This window comes from Lithobates pipiens, unplaced genomic scaffold (genome assembly GCF_037356315.1).
Source record: "Lithobates pipiens isolate NorthernLeopardFrog02 unplaced genomic scaffold, aLitPip1_a1.2 Scaffold_18, whole genome shotgun sequence".
NCBI classification, from domain to species: domain Eukaryota; kingdom Metazoa; phylum Chordata; class Amphibia; order Anura; family Ranidae; genus Lithobates; species Lithobates pipiens.
The window spans coordinates 393,391,058-393,414,614 of NW_027507758.1; the positions used below are offsets into that span (position 1 = coordinate 393,391,058).

General features: G+C 43.9%; 3 protein-coding genes across 10 annotated transcripts in view; 2 read left to right on the top strand and 1 right to left on the bottom strand.

Moving 5' to 3' along the window:
• LOC143989382 (E3 SUMO-protein ligase ZNF451-like) overlaps positions 1–12,528 on the bottom strand; it is a 77,519-nt gene extending 64,991 nt beyond the window's left edge. For 4 of the 8 annotated variants that reach the window (XR_013277025.1, XR_013277024.1, XM_077489498.1 and 1 more), the window contains exon 1: positions 12,375–12,519. The gene's annotated coding sequence lies outside the window, so the exon portion shown is untranslated. Of the gene's footprint in view, positions 1–12,374 lie in introns of all 8 variants that reach the window. The other 4 variants (XM_077489490.1, XM_077489489.1, XM_077489491.1 and 1 more) reach the window with 4 other exon arrangements.
• LOC143989955 (uncharacterized) overlaps positions 1–23,557 on the top strand; it is a 269,998-nt gene that overhangs the window by 243,353 nt on the left and 3,088 nt on the right. The window lies entirely within an intron of this gene.
• The window catches only part of PRIM2 (DNA primase subunit 2), a 264,458-nt gene continuing 253,695 nt past the window's right edge, over positions 12,795–23,557 (top strand). Inside the window, exons 1-3 of the mRNA XM_077489506.1 lie at positions 12,795–12,954; positions 16,453–16,645; positions 19,812–19,915. Of these exons, the coding sequence (XP_077345632.1) occupies positions 16,486–16,645; positions 19,812–19,915 (264 nt within the window). The 5' untranslated portion in view covers positions 12,795–12,954; positions 16,453–16,485. The remainder of the gene's footprint in view (positions 12,955–16,452; positions 16,646–19,811; positions 19,916–23,557) is intronic.

Genomic DNA, 23,557 nt, shown 5'->3' on the forward strand with positions numbered 1-23,557 from the left:
GTGGACTCCCGCTTTAACTACTTCAGCCCCGGACCATTTGGCTGACCAGAGCACTTTTTGCGATTTGGCACTGCATCGCTTTAACCGACAATGGTGTGGTCATGCGACGTGGCTCCCAAACAAAATTTACGTCCTCTTTTTCCCTACAAATAGAGCTTTCCTTTGGTGGTATTTGAATACCTCTGCGGTTTTTATTTTTTGCGCTATAAAACAATGAGCGACAATTTAAAAAAATTAAAAAAAGCATTTTTTTTTTACTTTTTGCTATAATAAATATCTCCCAAAAAATACCTACAACTAAATTTTTTTTCCCTCAGTTTTGGCCAATACTCATTCTTCTACATATTGGTAAAGAAGAAGAAAAAAAAAAACTGATTGGTTTGCACAAAAGTTATAGCGTCTACAAAATAGGGGATAGTTTATTGGCATTTTTATTAATAATTTTTTTTTTAAATTAGTAATGAAGTCTATCAGCGATTTTTTATCGTGACTGCAACATTATGGCGGACAGATCGGACACTTTTGGGACCACTCACATTTATACAGCTATTAGTTAGAGCTGCACAATTAATCGTTAAAAAAACGCAAGAAAATTACTTGGAACCCCCAAACACACACACACACAGGGGTTGACAAATTTGCTTGGAATCTAGGAGCCAGCTAAAAAAGTTAGGAGCCAGGTCCGTGACGGCGATCTGGACCTGTCCCTGGCCTGACATGGAGACGAGTGAGGGGAAGATAGCCCCCAGCCCCCCACATATGAGATCACCTCTCATTGGACACACCGCTCGAGTGCTAAATGGCCGCTGTGATTGGTAATTTAGCATGATCTGTGATTGGCTGTATCCAAGGGACACGGCCAACACAGAACTTCCCCGATGCTCGCCCATGGCGGCGTGCAGAGGGGAAGTAAACAGGAGGATGTCTAGGGACGCCCTCCCGGCAATTGGTGTCCGCGCTGTAGACATCTTTCGTCTATAGCGCGGGCACGAAGTGGTTAACAAAAGAATGTGACTATTATTTCCGACATATTCCCACTCATTTACTGCCATTTCCCTGCTAAGGGTTCGATCAGGTCCGCCTGAAAAACTGACAGGTGAACCTGATCAGACAGCCCTTGTGAAAGGGGTCAAGCAGGGAGGATTACAAATAATATTTTTTTTTTCCTTAATTAAAATAATTTTTTTTTTTACTTTAAAAAAAAAAAAAAAAAAAAAAAAATATATATATATATATATATATATATATATATATATATATATATATATATATATATATATATATATATATATATTAATAAATAAATTAATAAATTTAATAATATTTATATATATATATATATATATATATATATATATATATATATATATATATATATATATATATATATATAATGAGAAGCCATTTACCAGCCACCACACAAAAAACAGGCAGGGGAGCTTCACTCCATTAGGAATTAGCATTATTGGAATAGGGTGTAATTTCTACATCCACCACAAGATGGCGCCAGACTACCGAAAGATTTTAGAAGGCCGCAAAGCCGTGGCCTCAATTACTGGCCGGCGCGGCCCGATGGAATTGCGCGGCGGAGTTCGGGGTCCAAATGGAGACAGGATACCCCAGCAGCGTTGCCCCAGTCGCCAGGACACGAAATCTAGGCGCAAATGCGACCTGGCGACCGGGGTTTGTCGAGCCCTGCACACACATACACACACATACACACACACATATACACACACACACACACACACACACACATACAGGGCTCGACAAAACCCGGGCGCCAGGTCGCATTTGTGACTAGAATTAGCGACCTGGCGCAGCACAGCTGGGGGTATCCAGTCTCCGTGGACCCCACCGGCGTGATCGCGTCGGGCCGTTCCGCCGACGGCCGGTAATTGAGGCCGCGGCTTTGAGGCCTTCTGCGGTCCTATGATTCCTTCAGGAATCTGGCGCCCTCTTGTGGTGGCCGTTGGTATGACAACCAGTAATGCTAATGGAGCTTCCCCTGCGTTTTTTTATTACCTGCCTATCTCCTTCCCTTTATTTAGAACCCCCTAAACATTATATATATTTTTTATTCTAACACCCTAGAGAATAAAATGGCGGTTGTTGCAATACTGTCTGTCGTACCGTATTTGCGCAGCGGACTTACAAGCGCATTTTTTTGGGAAAAATAATTTATTTAATAAAAAAATAAGACAACAGTAAAGTTAGCCCAATTTTTTTTTATATTGTGAAAGATAATGTTACGCCGAGTAAATTGATACCCAATACGTCACGCTTCAAAATTGCACCCGCTCATGGAATGGCGACAAACTTTTACCCTTTAAAATCTCCATAGGCGACGTTTAAAAAAATTCTACAGGTTGCATGTTTTGAATTACAGAGGAGGTCTAGGGCTAGAATTATTGCTCTCGCTCTACCGATCAAGGCAATACCTCCTATATGTGGTTTGAACACCGCTTTCATATGCGGACGGGACAGGGCGCGTTTAAAAATGTTTTTTCTTATTTTAAAGCGGTAGTAAACCCGCATTTTTTTTTTTTTTTTTTTTAAACCTGCAAAGCAAAAGGCATAATGAGCTAGTATGCACCGCATACTAGCTCATTATGAAATACTTACCTTAGAACGAGGCCCCGACATCTCGCCCGATCCACGCCGAGGAAGCCGACATGCTCCCTCGGCGTCTCTTCCGGGTATCGCGGCTCCGGCGCTGTGAGTGGCCGGAGCCGCGATATCGTCACTCCCGCGCATGCGCGCGGGAGATTTAAATCCGGCCGGACGAGCGCTGCCGGATTTTCGCGGAGAGAACCCCCTTGTGCGCATGCGCCGCTGCAGTCAGCGGCGCATACCGAGGGGAATATCTCCTAAACCGTACAGGTTTAGGAGATATTTTTTTTACCTACAGGTAAGCCTTATTATAGGCTTTCCTGTAGGTAAAAGTTAAAAAAGTGGGTTTACTTCCACTTTAACTTTTTTATTTTTATTTTTTTCACTGTTCTTTTATTAAAAAAAAAATTAGTGTCACTTTTATTCTTATTACAAGGAATGTAAAAATCCCTTCTAATAGAAAAAGCATGACAGGTCATCTTAAATATGAGATCCGGGTCAGAGAGACCTCACATCTCATATTTACACTAAAATGCAATTTAAAAAAAAAATTGTCATTTGAAAAAAATAAATAAAATATCCCTCTAAGAGCTATGGGCAATGACTTGGAGATGGGGGGGCAGCAACGCTATCTTCCCCTCACTCGTCTCCTTGTCAGGCCAGGGACAGGTCCGGATCGCCGTTACCGACCTAGCTCCTAACTTTTTTAGCTGGCTCCTAGATTCCAAGCAAGTTTGTCAAGCCCTAATATATATATATTTATTTTTATAATTTTAGCAGAGACCCTAGGGAATAAAATGGCAGTTGCTGCAATATTTAGTGTCACACTGTATTTGCCCAGCAGTCTTTCAAATGCAATTTTTGGGGAAAAAAATACACTTCAATAAATAAAAAAGAAACCGTATAGTTAGCACAATTTTTTTTGTTTTAATGTGAAAGATGATGTTACGCCGTGAGAATCGTGATCTATCTTCTAAGCAAAAAAATTGTGATTCTCATTTTAGCCAGAATCGTGCAGCTTTACTATTAGTGTGATTAAAAATGCACTGATTACTGTGTAAATGTGACTGGTAGTCAAGGGGTTAACCAGGAGGGGGCGCTGCAGGCGTTAAGTGTGTCCTAGGGAGTGATTCTAACTGTGGGGGGGGGGCTATGTGTGACACAACACTGATCACCGCTCCCAATCACAGAGAGCTGTGATCAGTGTCACTAGGCAGAACAGGGAAATGTTTGTTTCCCCGTTCTTCCTCTCCGTGACACGATAGTGGGTATCCCCACGGGACCCACGCACCTGCTATCCGGACCTCAAAAGATCACGTACAATAATGTGAATTTGTACAGCAGAGCCAACCTGCCACAGCAATACTGTGACGGCTGGTCTGCAAGCGATTAAATAGTGACAGACAATTGGCAACTCGCATGAGTAAAGAGAACAGGCACATCTGTCGCTCAGAAACGCGTCGCACCTTAGTAATGTCATTGCCCCACACCGCTCTGCCTCATGCAAACCAAGCTTCGTTTTTTATACCGCACGGGCGAAATCACCATCAAAGGTTTCCAGCCCGGACATCACGCTTAGCAGCGCCATGAGCGAGGGCACCCGACTGTTCACTGCTTTACCTTTCTGGGATAATACCACACATAGATGTGCCTGCCACACTCCATCCCTAGACCAGTGGAGAATTAGAGGTACCATGACTGTCACCTATCTTGCTACTGGATGCCTTACATACAGATGTGACTGTTATTGTCTTCACTCATGCGAGTTGCCAATTGTCTGTCACTATTAAAGTGATTTTAAACTTTTACACTTAGGAGGCACCTCTCTTCCCTTGTATTCTCAATCCTTAGATGTGGTTCTGCACTTGTTTTCTTTCTTCAGGACAAGAACATTTTCAGAAAGTGCTAAAATGCAAATAACACAAAAAACCTGTTGATCTTGCCAGAAATGCAGTATCCACATCACTTTTCTTTGAGCTAAAATGGGTGCATATAAAACAGGGCTCGACAAACCCCAGGCGCCAGGTCACCAATGCAACCAGAAATCGCAAACTGGCGCCTAAGCTGCCACCAGCCCACTCACTATTGATGCCCCAGACATGCAGCAGCAGTAACACTGACTGCCGTCCTCCTCCCTCCTCCACACTCAGCGGCGCTCAGGATCTGTCAGATTTCAGCTGGATGTTGGGGTGGGCGGGACCCGGCCAGGGTGGGCGGGACCCAGCAGCTATCAAACACCAGCCAATGGATCTGGGCGGGCCGCTACGTGTATGTGGCCTGCCCCTTTTCTTAAGCAGCCCAATCGTTGGCTGGTGTTTGATAGCTGCCGAGTCCCGCCCACCCCGACATCAAGCTCAAATCTGACATATCCGCCTCTCTGTTACTTGTCAGTTTCACACCCTGGCTGGGTCCCGCCCATTCTGACATTAAGCTCAATTCTGACAGCTCCTCTGTTACATTTCAGTAACAGAATGCTCCGTGTGAAACCTGCCAGTGCCATCTGCCAGTGCCACCTGTTAGTGCCAACCAGTGCCACCGCCAATCAATACCACCTGCAACCACCAACCAGTGCCACCTGCCACCGCCATCTGTCACCGCCAATCAGTGCCACCACCAACCAGTGCCACCTGCCACCACCAGTGCCACCGCCAATCAATACCACCTGCAACCAACCAGTGTCACCTGCCACCACCAACCAGTGCCACCGCCAATGACAATCAGTGCCACCTGCCAGTGCCCAGTGTCACCGCCAGTGCCACCTGCCACCGCCAATCAGTGCAACCTGCCACCACCTACCAGTGCAACCTGCCACCACCTACCAGTGCAACCTGCCACCACCTACCAGTGCAACCTGCCACCACCTACCAGTGCAACCTGCCACCACCTACCAGTGCAACCTGCCACCACCTACCAGTGCAACCTGCCACCACCTACCAGTGCAACCTGCCACCACCTACCAGTGCAACCTGCCACCACCTACCAGTGCTATCTGCCACCGCCAACCCGTGCCACCGCCAACCCGTGCCACCGCCAACCCGTGCCACCGCCAACCCGTGCCACCGCCAACCACTAACCAGTGCCACCTGCCACCACCCAGTGCCACCGCCAATCAGTGCCACCTGCCAGTGCCATCGTCAGTCAGTGCCACCTGCCACCACCAACCAGTGCCACCTGCCACCACCAACCAGTGCCACCACCACTGCCAATCAGTGCCACCTGCCAATCAGTGCCACCTAGTGCCACCGGCCAGTGCCAACTAGTGCCACCGCCAAGCAGTGCCATCTGCCAGTGACAACTAGTGCCACCGCCAACCAGGGCAACCTGCCATCACCAACCAGGGCCACCTGCCACTTCCAAACTAGTGCCACCTGCCAATCAGTGCCACGTGTCACCTGCCAGTTCCAAACCAGTGTCACCTGCCAGTGCCACGTGCCTGCCAGTGGAAACCAGTGCCAGCCAGTTCCATCTGTTGCCAGCCTTACTTTCTGGTCAGCCCATAACCCTGATGTAACAGCGTTTCAATGGAGTTATCAATGGAGTTATTAACTGGGTGCTCCATTGTGAGTTAGGGATAGGGGGTGAAAATGAGTGGCCTTACCCCGGGAGCTGACAATCCCTATCACTAAAAAAAAAAAAAAACCCTGGCTCCTAACTTTTTTAACTGGCTCCTAAATTCAAAGCAAATTTGTCAACCCCTGATATAAAATGTTATGCCATCTCTAAACTACTCATCACAGCATCCCCCATGTAATGGAGAACAAAATGCAGAACTATCTGAAGACCAGCCATGGAACGCTCGCTCGCTCCCTCCCTCCACAGTGGAGAAGTGAGCATAGCACCATCTAGGAACAAGATATGTGCTTTTGTAGGATTACCTGGTGAATATAAAAAGGAAAAGAGCCAGCAAAAAGGTTTAAAAAAAAAAAAAAATGGACACATATACTTCTTTTGTTCATACTTCTCTTTAGGGTCAAGAGAGTACATTAAGGATCTTCTGCGACCAAGAGTCAGATGATAGTGGGCTACTGAGCAGCGCCAAGTTCAGGAAGGATCTAAACAATATTGCCAGTATACACCCACCTGTCTGACAGCTGACTCCATCTTTCACCACACAACTGAGAGATAGAGTCTGCTGCTCCAGTGAGCAAATGAGGAGCCAAGCAGTGTGTAGTTATTGACTTTCACTGCTCTCAGCTGTGGGCAGACCAAAAGCTGACTGATTTGCATGAGTGGCATCATTTATATATGGCCTATAGACAGCAAGTGTTTTTAAATTGAAGTAGGATTCCACTAAACATCCACTTTTTGGAGTCCCAGTATTAATCACTTGCTTACTGGGTCCTTGAACCCCCTTCCTGCCCAGTTCAATTTTCAGCTTTCATCGCTGTCACTCTTTGAATGGTCATACAACACTGTACCCAAACTACATTTTTATCATTTTTTTTCACACAACTAGAGCTATCTTTTTGTGGTATTTAATCACTGCCGGTTTTTGATTAAAAAAAAAAAAAAAAGGAAAAGAGATCGAAAATGTTTGGGAAAGCTTTACACTACGGTGAGGTGCTAGTCACATAATATAAAAAATACTTTCACTCGGCTGCCTGAAAAGGGCACCAGGAGTCGGAGGCAGAGAGACAGAACAGCTTCACCAGCACAAGTATGTCCCCTTAACACAAGGCAAAAGGCTTCTTCCACCTCTGCATGCACATTATGGACCAAGAAATACAGGGAGAAGGGGCCCCTCAATTCCTAGGCTCCATGCCTGGGAGAACCCAAACCCCAGAACCCTCCAGAACATTGCTCTGGTTTAGGGAGGCCCCTACCACATAGGCCTGACAGCAAAACAAAAAAAGGCTTGAAGTGATCCTGTCTGGTGGAAGTAAACACATACTGACAAATCCTGGGCTGGTGCCTTTTTGTATGATCCTGGATCTTGTGTTTCCTGTGCTAGGTAGGAGGAGCCTCTCTTGTAAGTAACAGTGTTTTCAAGATTCACACAAATTTATATTTCAAAGCAATTTTTTTTAGCAGGCTGTGTCATGCCCCTCCAGCCTGTGTCTATGGCAGGGTTTATAAAACTTTTTATCTTGGAGGAACCCTTGGCAAAAAGTATGAGATCTCAGGGAACCCCTGAAATGATTTTAATATCTACAGACCATGGAACATTGGCGTTATCAGCAAGCTGTTGATATAATTATTCTTAGAAATAGAAATAAATACTACAAGAAATCTTTAAAGCGGAGCTCCATCCTAAAGTGGAGCTTCCGCTCATTGGAACCCTCCCCCCCCCTCCGGTGCCACAATTGGCACCTTTCAGGGGGGAGGGGGGGTGCAGGTACCTATACAGTACAGGTATCTGCACCCACTTCCGGCATAGATATGTGCAGAATATACGCCCCTTTCCGCAGGACCCCCGCTGTGTGCTGGGAAACACACGGATCCCAGAGACAGCGGGGACCATCCTTATTGTGCAGCGCGACTCGCGCATGCGCAGTATGGAACCGGGAAATGAAGCCGCAAGGCTCCACTTCCTGATTCCCATACCCAAGATGGCGGCGGCAGCACCTGAGAGACGATCGAGAGATCGGCTTCGGGTGCAGACATCGCGGGCGTGCTGGGCGGGTGAGTGTCCTTATTTTAAAAGTCAGCAGCTGCAGTATTTGTAGCTGCTGGCTTTAAAAAAAAAAAAACGGTGGAACTCCCGCTTTAAGCAGGACAGGGCACAGTGGGTCCAGGATCAGTATACCAGAATGTTGGGGTCAGGAGGGCACAGCATGGGGGGGGGGGGGGGGGGGGGAGTAATCAGTGCTCATCACACTGCAAGGTCTCTCCCTTCCCTGCTAGTTCCTGGGTGTGGTGCTGGAGACAGGCAAAGAGGTGAGTATTAGATAATAAGCACAATGCTAAAAACATAAAAAGTTTGATTTGCTTATAAAAGCCCAAGACGTTCCTAACGGCACCTCAGATTTAAATACTGTTTTGGTTAAAATTATATATTTTTTATTAGAACAAGTAGATTGTAATGAGGGAAAAGTAGATTGGGACCCCAATTTGGTCCCTTGGACGAGTAGTTTTTTAAAAATAATTCACACATCTGAAAAGAGGTACCGTAACTATTTCAAGCAAACATATTCAACTAAAAAACATGGTAATACAGCGGTGTCTAATTACCTCTTAAAAATAGATGCGTAGTGAAAAATAATTTAATTAAAAATTCAATTGATAAACACTTCCTGAGTTCCTGCTGTAACTTAATGCGAGAAGCACATAAACATTTATAAGGAAAAAAAACTACATAATAAATGAGAACGGTGAATACTTAATTCATATATTTGATTAATTTCAGTATACATCCAAATACACTAAATTAAAGTGATGATCCTAATGAGCAAATAAATATGAACTTAAATATTATATAATCAATGTCCAGCAGGATCTTAGAATGTATCAAACAAGTGCTAAAAATAGTAAACAGTCCACAGCATAGGTGAAAAGAGGATTCCTCAGCCCTCAGTAGTGATACCACACACACGACACCCACGAAGATGTGAGAGGGTACAACAGGAAAGGATCCTCCACCAATAAAAATACTACCGCTTACCACCTGGCTAGATCTCATTTAACCCACATCGCTCCCGACACGCACGGCAGTTCACACTGCCATATGCGAACTGCTGGGGAGTGTCATTATATGTTAACGACACCCCCATTTCAGCTTGCGTATCGCACTGCGAACTGACAGTTCGGACATGAATCGGATCACATGCGATCCGATACTGGTCCGAACAGAAAAAAGGGTCCTGTGCATGTTTGGACCGAATGCGGTGCGATATCAGCCATGCTATCTGTATGGCTGACATTGCACCCGCACAGACATCGCATGTAATGTGAACAGCAGTGCGCTGCGAATTACATGCAATGTCTGGCATCGCACTAGTGTGAACCGGCACTAAATGCAGGACGTTTAACCACTTAAAGTCTAAATCTTCATCTGACACTTCTTCCTTAAGTTAAAATCAATATTTTTTTGCTAGAAAATTACTTGGAATCCCATTTTTTTTATATACACATAGATAGATAGATAGATATATATATATATATATATCTCTCAGAGACCCTAGGGAATAAAATGGCAATTGCCGCAATATTTTATGTCACACTGTATTTGCCCAAAGAAGTCTTTCAAATGCAATTTTTTGGGAAAAAATACACGTCAAGAAATAAAAAAAATAAACAGTAAAGTTAGCACAATAATTTTTTGTTTTAATGTGAAATATGATACGCCGCGAGAATCGTGATCTATCTTCTAATGCCGACCATACACGGTTCGAATTTCAAAAGAATTTTCTTTCGAAAATCATATCTAAGAATTTTCATATGCATTTCGAACCATTAGTGGGCTGCAGCAACAGCCGATTTTCGTGCGAAATTAAAATTTGAGGAATCGGACATGTTGGAAATTTTTAGAAAAACTAACGATTTTCTAATCAATGATGGGAGAATCGTGCGAGAAACGTAATAAGAAAAGAAAATGTACGGAGATAAAAGATTTTTGATTTTGAAAAGAAAATTCGTTCGAAATTCGACCGTGTATGGCCTGCATAAGTAAAAAAATTGTGATTCTCATTTTAGCCAGAATCGTGCAGCTCCAACGCACTTAGAATGACAATTGCGCGGTCATACAACACTGTACCCAAATGCAATTTTTTGCATTTTTCCCTACAAATAGAGCTTCTTTTGGTGGTATTTAATCACAGCTGAGTTTTTTTTTTTGTTTAGCAAAAAGTAAAAAGTGAAATTTTGAAAAAAAAAAAGAAATCATGTTTAATAGTTTGTTATAAAATTTTGCGAACGGGTAATTTTTCTACTTCATTGATATGTGCTGATAAGGCGGCACTGATAGGCTACACTGATGGGCACCAATAGGCACAGATGGGGACAGATAGGTACCACTGATAGACGGCACTGACAGGTGGCGCTGGTGGGCACCGACAGGCGGCACTTGTAGAGGGCACATAACAGTGATCGGGACTAATGTCCATCTCACTGCAGCCGGTGATCTATTTTTTTGTTTTTTTTTAGTCCTTAGTCTGAACACATGAGGAGAAAAGTCCAGAGAAACTTTTCACCTTAATCCATATACAAATCCTTCTTCATTGAGACGGTAGGTACTCTAGTACTCCTCAGCTCCCACCACTTACACATCGTCAAGGTGGTGGAGACTCTGGTAAATACAAACCAGAAAGTGTCTCTCATGTGGTTTTTACAATAGAAGAAATTAAAACTGTAGAATATGAAGACCCTGTGACAAACTACTTAAGGTGTAATGAGTACATACCAGTTGCGCTATGGATGGCTGTGGTGAAAGGTTGGAAAGTTTGGCAACATCTTGTTACCTTGAACAGTTGGAAACATCTTGCTGGCTTACTAAGTGGAGCATTGGGAAACATCTTGCTACCTTGACACAGAGACCCTGGCGGGGGGATAAGCCACAGGCATGTTGGATTTCCAACAAGAGATCTAGCCAGGTGGTAAGCGGTAGTATTTTTATTTTGGGGGATCCTTTCCTGTTGTACCCTGTCACATCTTCGTGGGTGTCGTGTGTGGTGTCACTACTGAGGAATCATCTTTTCACCTATGCTGTGAACTTTTTACTGTTTTTAGCACTTGTTTGATACATTCTAAGATCCTGCTCGACATTGATTATATAATATATAATATTTACTTAAGTTCATATTTATTTGCTCATTAGGATCATCGCTTTAAGTATATTTTGGTTGATTTCAGTACACATCCAATTTATGAATGAAGTATTCACCATTCATACACATATTCAACTGTAGGCCATAACAGAATGGCACAAGTAAACGATAGGATTCTTGTTCCAAAGTCTGCATAGCCTTACTTAACCACTTGCCATCTTTTTAATAGTTGTTCAATTTTTGCAGGTGGTATAGATGTCCATTTATCTTGGCAAAATGCCTCCAGGTCATGCAAAGTTTTTGATCAATATTTAACGCCTTTAACGATGTATATTTACCATAAGGCGGTCAGCAAGTGGTTGCAAGTCCAAGTTTCATTTTAATGCATTTCGTACATTAAGGTGAAAAACCTTCTGAGCAGCAGTACCACCCCTCCCTTTTCTTACTCGAGCCAGATCCAATCCAAATGCTGTGCCACAGGGCAGAGTCCCGCTTTCTGTGTCAATAGATGCAGCAATGAGACTCTATGGTGAGCACATATGGGTGCCCCATGGAAAGTGGTTTTCCTGATCCCAGGGGCCCTGGGCTCAGCTGTCCTCATCCTAGGGGCCCCACTCAGATGTCCTCGTCCCTGAGGTTCCCTAAACAGCAACTGTGATAAGGGGCTCAGAACAGTAAGGGCTTGTTTACAGTTGCAGTTTGGGGGCAGTAAAACCTCATATTGAGCCGTTTTTACTCACCCCCAACAACACCCCCTTTAACTGCAGTGACCAGGGGTGTACACATGTTGCAGCCACAGCAGGAATTATAAACCGTCACGCTTGGTAGGTAAACATCCTCAGCTGCTTCAGCTGCAGCTAAAGTGCGTAGGGACGAACGTATGTGGGCACAGTGCAATAAGCAGGTGATGTTTTGTGTGGACAGGGACACAGGAAAGCCCCATGGATTGTCAGTCCGCCTATCTTCATTTCCCGGGTATCTCTCCCACATAGGGACTTTGCACTATAACCGCTTCATTAACACTTACAACCGTTCCTAGCAATATACGCTTATACTTGCCTCTCCGGACAGACAACGGTTCCCGCTCCTGCCATGTGACCAGGCAGGCTGACAGCTGGGAAAGGTAGTCCTCCTATCCTTAGTGCGCGCAATGATGACGTCAGATCCCTCCAGCCTATGTATGGGGGGCTTTGACTAATTCTCTACTAACCTCTCCTCTACTGTGTATATGGGACGCCGACTACCGGCATTGTTTGGCGCAAAGAATAAGCAAAGGCACGTCGCTGCTTTAGTTGCTTTTTGGCGTTTTGTAAAAGTAAAATTAAATTAAAGCGAGAGTATGTCGCCGCTTTTTTTTTTACCACCAAGGTAATGGCGATGTATTTTTGCCTAGGCGGCCTATCAGGTGGCTCTATTAGGAACGGCGGTCGCCTATTGGATGTGTCCTGGCGTATCATGTCATGTGAAGATCACGTGTCTATCGATGTGCTCTGTAATCAGCCATTTCATCTTGTGTTTGCCTTGACTCATAGGAGCTAAATCCATTTGTTTGTTATTGCGATTGCTTTGGGCTGGCTGTCTTCTCCATTTTCCCGCGTTCAATCTGACGGCGCGAGAGTGCAGAAGAGAAGAGAATAAGGTGTGTGATGTTGTCCTGGTTACTGCGCTCAGTTAGGGAGCTTCTCTGATGATACATCGCCTCATGCCTCAGCACAAGGCTGCCTTGTTCATCTAAAGCTCACTATATGCATTATAATCTGACTGAACAATCTACCTATAGGCATATAACACAACATGCTCTCTGACTGGATAGAAAATGAATTGTACAATCAGGTTGTCATGTGTATGGTGGCCATGTGCGCTTTCATATTGTTATCTCTTTGATGTTTGGTTGGTTTACACCAGAATGTGGTGCAGGAAAGGGTGTTCTGTGTGCTGATCTCAAAGCTCTCTGCCTTTGCGGAGAGTGTTAACTTATTCTTGCCAACGCGCCAGCTGTAGACTGTAAATGCATTGAGTTGAGGCCACACAATCACGTGGGTCTGTAGTACCATGCCATTTGCTGCAACTTGTTCTTTTAAAGTAGGGCATCTGTTACTGTTTGTGTGGTCTGGTGCAATTTGCAGCCCTTTCAAATGAATGGCGTGCAGAATCGCACTGTACAGGAACGTGGAGCGCTTTCCTGCGCTATTCAGATGGGAAGCGGTCCTCCATCAAAACAATGGAGTCTGCAAACGTTTCAATACCGTAACTTCCATTCTGCTGGAGATAGACTCAATTGAGATACGAGCGATCGGGAGGAAAGTTATCGATTGTTTTGCATGGAGATACTTTGTTCACGAATACCATTTTATATTTCAATGATGAGGTTTCAGTGGTTATAAAAAAAGAATTGCCACCCCCCCTTTAAAATAATCACATTTTATTGCGTTGCTGTCTGAGATGAAGACGGGCATCGTTTTTTGTTTTACTCAACTTTATAACATCCAAGTGAAATGTATAACGCCAACACGTCAGAAAAAAAAATTCAATTCAAAAACAAAATCACTGATTTGGAAAAAGGATCACACCACATTTATCAGTATTTTGTTGAACCACCTTTTCCAATATTTGCCCACTCTTTTTTGCAGAACTGCTCACGTTCCGTTAAATGTGATGGTGACCATTTGTGAACTGCAGTGTTCAAGTCATTCCACAGATTTTCAATGGGGTTTAAGTCTGGGCTCTGACTAGGCCACCTAAGGACATCCACCTTTTTTCTTCTGCAACCACTGTGACTGGCATCACTGCTGGGTACAGTTGAGACTGCACTGATGATCAGTGCCCTGGTTATATTTACAGGTCTCCCCTGTGAGGAGATGCCGCTGATCAGCTCTCTTTTCCTCACACTCTGTCAGTGTGAGGCGAGGAGAGCTAGTTACTGGCACTTCCTTGTTTACCTGTGAGCAGCTGTGATTGGACACAGCTGATCACATGGGTAAAGAGCAGCATGATTGTCTCTTTACCAAGATCAGGGTCAAGCCATGTACCAGGGACACAGCTGGGCGCGGTAAGAGGGGGGCGAGGTCATCCCAGAATGAGAGAGAATCCTGCCCATCATATGTCTATACAGTGAGCAGAGGTAGGTAAAACAATGTTAATGTTCATGGTTATTTAAAGTGTTACTAAACCCACAACCGTAAAATATGTCTGTTTGCAGTAAATCATTCTTGTTATACTCACTGTGGAGCCTAATAGGTTAATCCTGTGCATTGCCTAAAAAGGCTGTTTGATCCTGTCTTCTCGGATCCTCCCCTTCTTCCACTGTCCCCAGTCCATCCACTGATTAGTACAGAGCCTTGGGGGCACATGCTCAGTTTGGTGTGTATTGCTAGAGATTTTATTTTTTTCCTTGGGAGGGTGCATGTGATCAGCACAGGGCCAATCAGCACCTCAGAGAGGATCAGGGGTTCTGTAACCTCATAGGAAAGTCAGAGGAGAATGAAAACTCCTACAAGCTTTAACCAGATACTGACAGAAGTTATAAGACTTCTTTATACTGCTGAAAAGAAAAGGTATTTAGCAGTTTTATTATGTTATTTCCATCCATGTTCTGTGTACCGTGGGTTTACTAACACGTTTTAACTACTTCCATACCAGGTCTATTCCGACACTCCTCCTCCCTTTTTTTTTTTCTAGAACCCCCAAACATGTGAAATATGATGTTACGCCGAGTAAATAGATACCCAATATGTTACGCTTTAAATTTTTGCACACTTGTGGAATGGCGCCAAATTTGGTACTTAAAAATCTCCACAGGCGACACTTTAATTTTTTTATTTTTTTTTACAGGTTACCAGTTTAGAGTTAGAGGAGGTCTACTACTAGAATTGTTGCTCTTGCTCTAATGCACGTGGTGATACCTCACATGTGTGGTTTGAATGGTATTTACATATGCGGGTATGAATTACGTGTGCATTCGCTTCTGTGTGCGAGCACACAGGGAAGGATGGGGGTGCTTTTTATATTTTTATTTTTACTAATTTATTTAACTTTTTATTATTTTTACACTTTCTCTTTTAATTTAATTTTTTTTTATCACTTTTATTTCTATTACAAGGAATGTAAACACCCCTTCTAATAGGAATGATGCGTGACAAGTCCTCTTTATGGGGAGATGTGGGGTCTATAATACCCCACATCTCGTCTTCAGGCTGGAAAGCATCAGATCAAAAAAAAAAAAATGAACGATTTGATGCTTTTCAGCTGCATCTCAGCTTTGTTTACATCTGCGGTCTCCAATGGTCATAGAGATGACTGGTGACCATATGGTCACCGGAAGTCTCTATGATCTTCATCCGGTGGTGGCGGATTCTTTTTCTCGGTCTGCAGGCATCATTCAGATATCACCACCGAAAGTCAAAGACGTCATATATGACGTCCTTTGGGCTGGAGGTGGTTAAGCGTGTTTAACCACTTCCCGACCGCCTTCCATACATATACTGCGGCAAGGTGGCCACAGGAGGAGCCAATCAGTGGGCCCGGCGAACGCGATGTCCACCAGCCACCCACAATCGTTTCCCGCAGAGACAGAATGGCGGTCTGCCGATGTAAACAAGCAGACCTCTGTGCTGTCTGGCATTGACAATCTTGCTAAAAATTGCTGATCACCGCCATTACAAGTAAAAAATAAAAATGCCATAAAAATATCCACTATTTTGTAGACGCAATGACTTTTGCGCAAACAATCAATATACGCTTATTGGGTTTTTTTTTATTTATTTTTTATTTTTTTTACCAAAAATATGTAACTGAATACATATTGGCCTAAACTGATGAAGAATTTTTTTTTTTTTGTTTTAAAAAAAAAAAAAAAAAAAAAAAATTGGCTATGTATTATAGTAGAAAGTAAAAAATATTATTATTTTTAAAATTGTCTGTCATTTTTTATTTTTTGTGCTATAAACAAAAAAAAAATTGTATTTGCGTACATGCGTCACATGACTGCGCAATTGTCAGTTAAAGTAATGCTGTGCCATATTGCATTGCCACTGGTCATTATGGGGGTAAAACCTTCTGGAGCTGAAGTGGTTTAGAAAATTTGCAGTAAATGCTGGTTGAATTATTTAACTGAATTTGCCTTTCTTTTTAATGGCAGGTTGTGTATTCCATCTTCCCTCTCTTTTTGGCAATGCAGTTCTCTAAGAATCGGACTTTGAAGATAAATCCCAGATTAACTGGAGAAAGGAAGAGTGAGCATTACCCATTCAGTCTACAGTTTTATCAGGTTCCACCTACTGAAAATATTTCCCTTTCAGAGTTTGAAACCTTTGCTGTTGAAAGACTTAAACGTGAGTAGTGTTTTTTTTTTTTCCAGAATACGTTTTAATTAATATTTTAGTGTAGTACATTTAGCACCACAATAGAACTGCAGTATTTGATGTTAACACTATTGAGGTTCATGGTTGGCTTACATGTATCGCATAATTTATTATATAATCAGAGAGGGCTCACATTGATAAACTAACAGTTTTTTGATTCTGACATAATTATCAGGTTAATGTGCATTAGCTGTTTAACTGGCTCTAAATTATGTTAGAAAGCCTCTGCTTATGGAGTTGTAGCACTAACCCCTGAAGGAGCTGCTGGTTTTATTGGGCTTACCGTTACCCTCTTGTCTGCTTCTCCGTCTAGGGATTCCCGTAGTAGATGGCCCAAAGAAATGTGGAAACTTACACTGAATATTCTTTTGGGTTATTTATTTAAAAACAGAGTCTCTCAATGGAGGGTAGAGGGTTAGGAGTAAGTTCAGGTACTTTAGAATGCAAAAATGGAAAGTCTCCTATAGGAAAATCCAGAGAATAGCAACCGTTTCACAACTGGATTTTACAACCCCTGAATAACCTCCTCTCACTAGGCCTAGCAGCCGGTAGGGTGCTCGGTAAAGTCTCTGCCACAGACTTGTGATGTACACCTAAACGCAGGATATTTGACAAAGTCTCTGCCACAGACTTGAGCGTTACTGAGGGACTTAGACAAATTTAAAGAGCTATCATACAGTACCAGTATCTCTCAGCCGATCCGGCGATACCATATGAGTGTAGATCCAGGTTGTGTCCTTCGAATAAGTCTCCAGGCTCCTTCAGAGAAGCCAGCCTTGCGCACGGCCTTCTCCTGAAGAGTCCTCCCCTGGGGTTCTTCAGTTGCTGGGCCTCTCCCTTCAGATGAGACGACACCGAACCACCTTTGGATCAATAGGCCCTGAAATCCATTCAGGCCTATCCCTGCAGTTGCGTTGCCTCGGGCTAGCAGCTCAGAGACTCAAAATGCATGGTTCTGCACCCCAGGCCAGCAGGGCCATGGGGCTGTGTCAGGAGGAACAGAACAGGCAGAAAATAATCTCCAGAACCCCGAAGCATTTTTTTTTCTGGCATACCCATTCTACAGAAGTCAGATATTTGGGCGGCTTCTGTCGGACAGGCTGCTGTACACATGGACCAAATGTAGACCTATATTTTGCCCATGTCTACCAGGCTTAAATTTGAGGCTTTTATTTTTGTTGCCATCGGGGGACATTGTATTGATTTTAAAAGGTTTCAGAGCTCAATGTTAGAGATTCTTAACCTTGTGTATAATTGTAGGAATACTTTCCCCAATCATGTTTCAGGACAGCAACATGAGATTATTGTAAATGCTTTACCTTCTACAGGAAACAAGCAGGAAGATTAAAAACCTCCCCCACCTCTCTTGTGACTAATGTGAGTTTAGTTTGTGTTTCTCTCTGTCCAATAGAGCACAAAAACTTTTTTTTTTTGTTTTTGTTTTTTTCACCATCTGTGTCCCATTTAGAAGATTTTCCTTCACTTCCTGTCCCATAGCCGAACAGAAAGTTATATGAAATCCTTGTAAATTAAGGGAATTCATTGGAGACCTCAGGTAACCAGAACTAGTGTCCACATTGGAAGATTTCCCCTATATTACTTTTTTGGAGACTTCCCAAAATGTGGGATTTTCTTTACGTTCACTTTCACTGATAGTTGGTAAACAAGAGAAATATAGAGGGTGAATCTCCCTAATGGGGTCAATAGAAACCAAATGGGTATTCTAATCCCTCTCCACTCTATCCAAAACTAAAAAAAAAAGTTTTGCTTTTAGTTATAAAAATTGTGACACTAATGGAACTTGACCTTGTTCCTTGGGCAAACTCCTGGGGAACCCAGCCTTGGCCTCTTGCTTTTGCTGACCTTACATCTGCCAAAATCACTTCCAGGAAAAAGCCGGCAGTCGGCTTGCAAAGAAACAACGCTGCCAGCGGCTATGTGTACAACCACTGCTGCCACCAATGTTTCAAAGAAGTCATTTTGTGAGCATTCAAAAGTAGGTAAATCAATTTCATTGCTTGGATGTATGTGTTTTTTTTTTTTTTTTGGACTTGACGAAAAACATCAGATAGTCATCTTCTGGTGCTTTTTAGTGGCTCCTTTAACAGTCTTTGGGCACCAAAATGTTCAGTGGCTAGATGGATAAGCAATGCCATTAGCTTTGTTTATAAAGAAAAGTAAAGTCATCGCCCATTACAGCACCCTCCATCCATTCCTTTGCAACACCATGTGCAGAAAGCACAGGAGCATTAGTGGAACAAGTTAGGGCTGCTAACATGGTCTAATTAATGAATGAAAGTGTTGACTTGCCCTGATGTATGATTTTTAATTATCCTCACATGTTGCTGTCATGGGAGATGATTGCAGAAAATCTTTGTTAGTCTTACTGGCAAACTGTATTTCTAAAAATCTTGCAGGGCCGTGTTCTTACTGGTGGAGGTACTCTTTAAATTCAAATTGAGGGATGAGTGAGGTGGGAGTTCCTGCCTGTGGTTCCTGTAGAGCAGGGGTCTCAAACTGGTGGCCCTCCAGCTGTTGCTAAACTACAAGTCCCATGAGGCATTGCAAGGCTGACAGTTACAAGCACGACTCCCACAGGCAGAGGCATGATGGGACTTGTAGTTTTGCAACAGCTGGAGGGCCGCCAGTTTGAGACCCCTGCTGTAGAGGATGGGACCAATCATCTCTCATGTGGCTATCCTGGAAAATGATTGCATACATACAAAATATTCCTATAATATTGAAATCATGTCAATAACCGTGCAGAAAGCTTTATGCTGTATACTGTAGGCAACTTGGCTGTGGACAGAGCCACTTCATGGATTACACAGGTATGCGATTATACTTGGTGTTAATTCAGAGACGTTCTTCACGCTGTAATGAGAAAAGTGTTTAACTTGGTTTACCGGCAGGGGAAGAAAGTTCAATCACCCATAACAGAAAAGTATGTCGCCACCTCATAAAGGTTAAGGATTAAATTTTTCAATTTTTTTTATCCCAAATGTTTTCTAATATAAAATAGGGTCACTTTAAAAACAGAATTTATGAGCTTACAAATAAAAATTAAGTACTACTTGAATGGTATCAAATTATTAATAATAATAACAATAATAATAATTTTTTATTTTATTTCTAGTTCTGAAATCCATAGAAAATCTCGGTGTTAGTTATGTGAAAGTTTCGGCAGATTACACCACCAAGCTGGAAAATGAACTTAGAAAACTTAAGTTTCCATACCGAGTGAGTATAGATGTGTGAAACATCTCAATTAACGATGTTTATTATAAATTTTAATTTTACACTAATTCCAAAAGGTGTTGTTTTTTTTTTTTTGTTTTTTTTTTCCATGCAGGTGCATATGTGATTTTAGGCTCAGTTCACACTGGTGCAATACTGGAAACCCTGCGATTCCTGTGCAGGTTTCCACATTGCACCTGAATTGCACCAGAATTGCACACCGTTTCACATTGACAGCTGCGAACCGCTGCGGGTATCTATATAAAGTTAAAATGGTACAGGAATCGGATTGCATGGGTGTGAACTATATGGCTGAATTTGCATCAAACAGACATAGCATGTGATCTGCACAGCAATGCGGTACGAATCGCATGTCTGTGCTCGCACCAATGTGAACCCAGCCTTAAACTTCTTGCTTGTTTATACCTTTTCCGTGTGTATATCCTAAATTGTAAAAAGGATTTCCCAAGGCGTCTTTCAGGACAGCACCTGAGAGATAGTGACTCCTCCCTCCTCGTTAGGAAACACCTTCTTCCTCCAAACTTTAAAGGGAGACACCTCCCTACCACACCTCAGTTCTTGTGTTTCCTCCGGCCCGGGAGGGAGTCAAGGTCTCTTGGGTGTTCCTGAGGGACAAGGCTTCCTTCCCGTTTTTCCTCCTTTAGGGACCTGCTGTCCTCCCGACCTACCCAGGCCTCGGCAGCGGTAGCAAGCGGGCTCCTCTTCCCCTCTTAGTGCTCGGAGAAAGCCGAAGATTCAGTGGCCCGCACGTTCGTAGGAGCGGCGGCGCGTGTGCCATGTTCTTTCGGCGGTCATGCCGGAAACGACAAAGCGGGTCACTGGGTCGGCGAAAACGTTAGTTTCCGGCGTGGACGCAGGGGGGAGGACAGGAGCTGGTGCCTATTTCCGCTTCCGGTCCGGTGCAGATGCATTATGGGAGTCTGGAGGCGGCGTGTGAAGCCACAAGTGGAATTCTGCACACCTGCTATGGAAGAATCAGCGTCTGCAGCAGTGGGGATAGGCACAGGCACCAGCAAAGTCCAGGTAGGAGGCAGCGGTTAAAGTCTGCCTTTTTCTCCTATTTCCTGGCTTTTGGTCTCTCTCTCTTTTTTTTTTTTTCTTTCCCCCCTGGTGGCAAGGGGCCTGTCTGGGCACTAGAGGCTGACTGGTTTCTTCTTAGTGCACCTGTGTGGTGATCCTTATCAAAGCTGAGACTGGGTCTCACTAAGGGTCCCCTGGTTTTTTTCCCTTTTTTTTCTTTTTCTTCATAGGCTAAAAGCTCTGACCCAAAAAAGAGATGTCCTTCTTGCAGGGCCAAATTGGGAGAAAATTGGAAGAAAACCTTATGCAGTGCCTGCATTACTTCTTTAGTTAAAGAGGAATCAGCCTCTGTATGTGAGGGTCTGGTTGCTTCTGTAAAGAAGGAGCTATACGCCACGATTCAGAATTTTTGTGACTCACTAGTAAACCCGGCTGTTAGTCAGCCTTCCACTTCAGAGTCTTCCCAGGGGTCGTTCTCTATCCCAGTGTTGGAATCTCTGCCTGAAGACCCTTCAGATAGGGAAAAGCAGTCCACTGCTCTTTCCGTTAAAGATTCGGAAGAGGAGTTGGAGGAGACTGAGGTGGTCCCCTCTAAATTCATTTATGAGCAATTTAAAGCCAGCAATGGCCACAACATGTGTAGCCAGGAATTTGGAATACTGGCTCAACCACCTAAAGTCACATATAGCTGCAGATTCCCCCAAACAGGAAATCTTAGATTCTTTTCCTACCCTGACTGTGGCAGTTGCTTATATTGCAGACGCCTCAGCTGAGGCAATTAAAATGTCAGCCAGGTCAGCAGCTTTAACTAATGCTGCAAGAAGAGCCTTATGGCTTAAAACCTGGCCCGGTGATTCGGCATCAAAGAACAAGCTGTGTGGGATACCCTTTTCGTGTGACCTTCTCTTCGGCCCTGACCTCGATAATATTCTCGACAGGACAGCTGATAAAAAAAAAAGATCCTTCCCGGTCAAAAAGAAAAAACAGGTGCCAAAACGTCTTTTTCGACCTCAAAAAAAACTCAGGATGAAGACGGCAAGTTGCAGGGGAGAAGGAAAAATTGGTCCGCCCCGAAGCTGAAAGTTAGAGGCGGAATTCTCTTTCGTCCTCCTACACAGGCCGAAAAATCTCAATGACTCGTCTCTGCGGGTGGGAGGAACACTACAAGAATTTCTTCCGCAGTGGTCAGGGATAACTTCAAGTCAGTTTATTCAGTTTATTCTGACCACTCTCTCGCAGGGTTACACACTCGAGTTTGCCAAGAACCCCCCAAGAAGGTTCTTGATTACAAACGCCCCACGGGACTCGTTAAGGGCCCTGGCCATGAAGTCCTCTCTCGAGGAACTGATGCAGCAGGGTGTAGTAGTCCAAGTACCACTACAAGAACAGCAGGAGGGGTTTTATTCGCATGTCTTCCTAGTAAAAAAGCCGACAGGAAAATTTCGGTTGATTCTCAACCTAAAGCCTTTAAACGAGTCCATCAGGTACAGAAGGTTCAAGATGGACTCGATTTTCTCAGTCAGGAATCTTCTGACGCCAGGTTGTTTTATAGCGTCAGTGGATTTAAAGGATGCATACCCGATCTCGCCCCAGTCTCAGAGGTTCCTCAGGCTGGCGGGGAGGTTGGGGGGTGTGGTTCATCATCTCCAGTTCAGAGCCTTACCCTTTGGTCTGTCATCATCTCCCCAAATTTTTACCAAAGTGATGGCAGAAGCTTTAGCTCCGCTGCGTCTTCAGGGAATCGCAGTTATTCCTTATTTAGATGATCTGCTGTTTTTCGCCCCATCCAGCGAAGAATTGCAGATCAATCTAGGCAAAGCTCGCAGCCATTTGGAGGCTCTGGGGTGGATTTTGAACCTCCAAAAGTCTTCCCTAAACCCATCCCAGGAGATTCGGTTTTTAGGGTATCTAATCAATTCGGTGGATCAAAAGATCTTCCTTCCCTTAGACAAAAAGGACAGGATTTACGGTGCAGTGTCTTTACTGCAGACCAGTCAAAATCTGACGGTGAGACAGGTTATGTCAGCTTTGGGGGTTCTTACCTCAACAATGCCGGCATTCCAGTGGGCAAGGCTGCATTTCAGATGTCTGCAGGCTTTTCTTCTAAGATCTTGGGATCACACAGTGGCATCCCTAGAGGCAGAGGTAAGAGTGCCAACCCAGGTGAAAAGGTCTCTATGGTGGTGGAAGAGACAGGATGTCCTATCAGAGGGGTTAGTCTGGGTTTTTCCAGTCGAGAAAAGACTAACAACTGACGCCAGTTCCTGGGGGTGGGGAGCCCACCTAGGAACGTGTTTCACTCAGGGATCCTGGGCCAAAGAGGAGGCTCTAAGGTCCTCAAACTGGAGGGAGCTCAAGGCGATTGCCTTAGCTCTGGAGTCATTTGTTCAGGATCTTCAGTCCCAGCATGTTCAGGTCCTAACAGACAATGCCACGGCGGTGGCTTATTTAAACAGGCAGGGGGGTACAAGAAGAAGCAGGTCGCTCCAAGTACTGGCCATGGAGATCCTTCGGTGGGCGGAAAGGCATTTGTTGTCACTATCAGCAGTCCACCTAAAAGGGGATCTAAACAGGTTAGCGGACTTCCTAAGCAGAAACCCTATT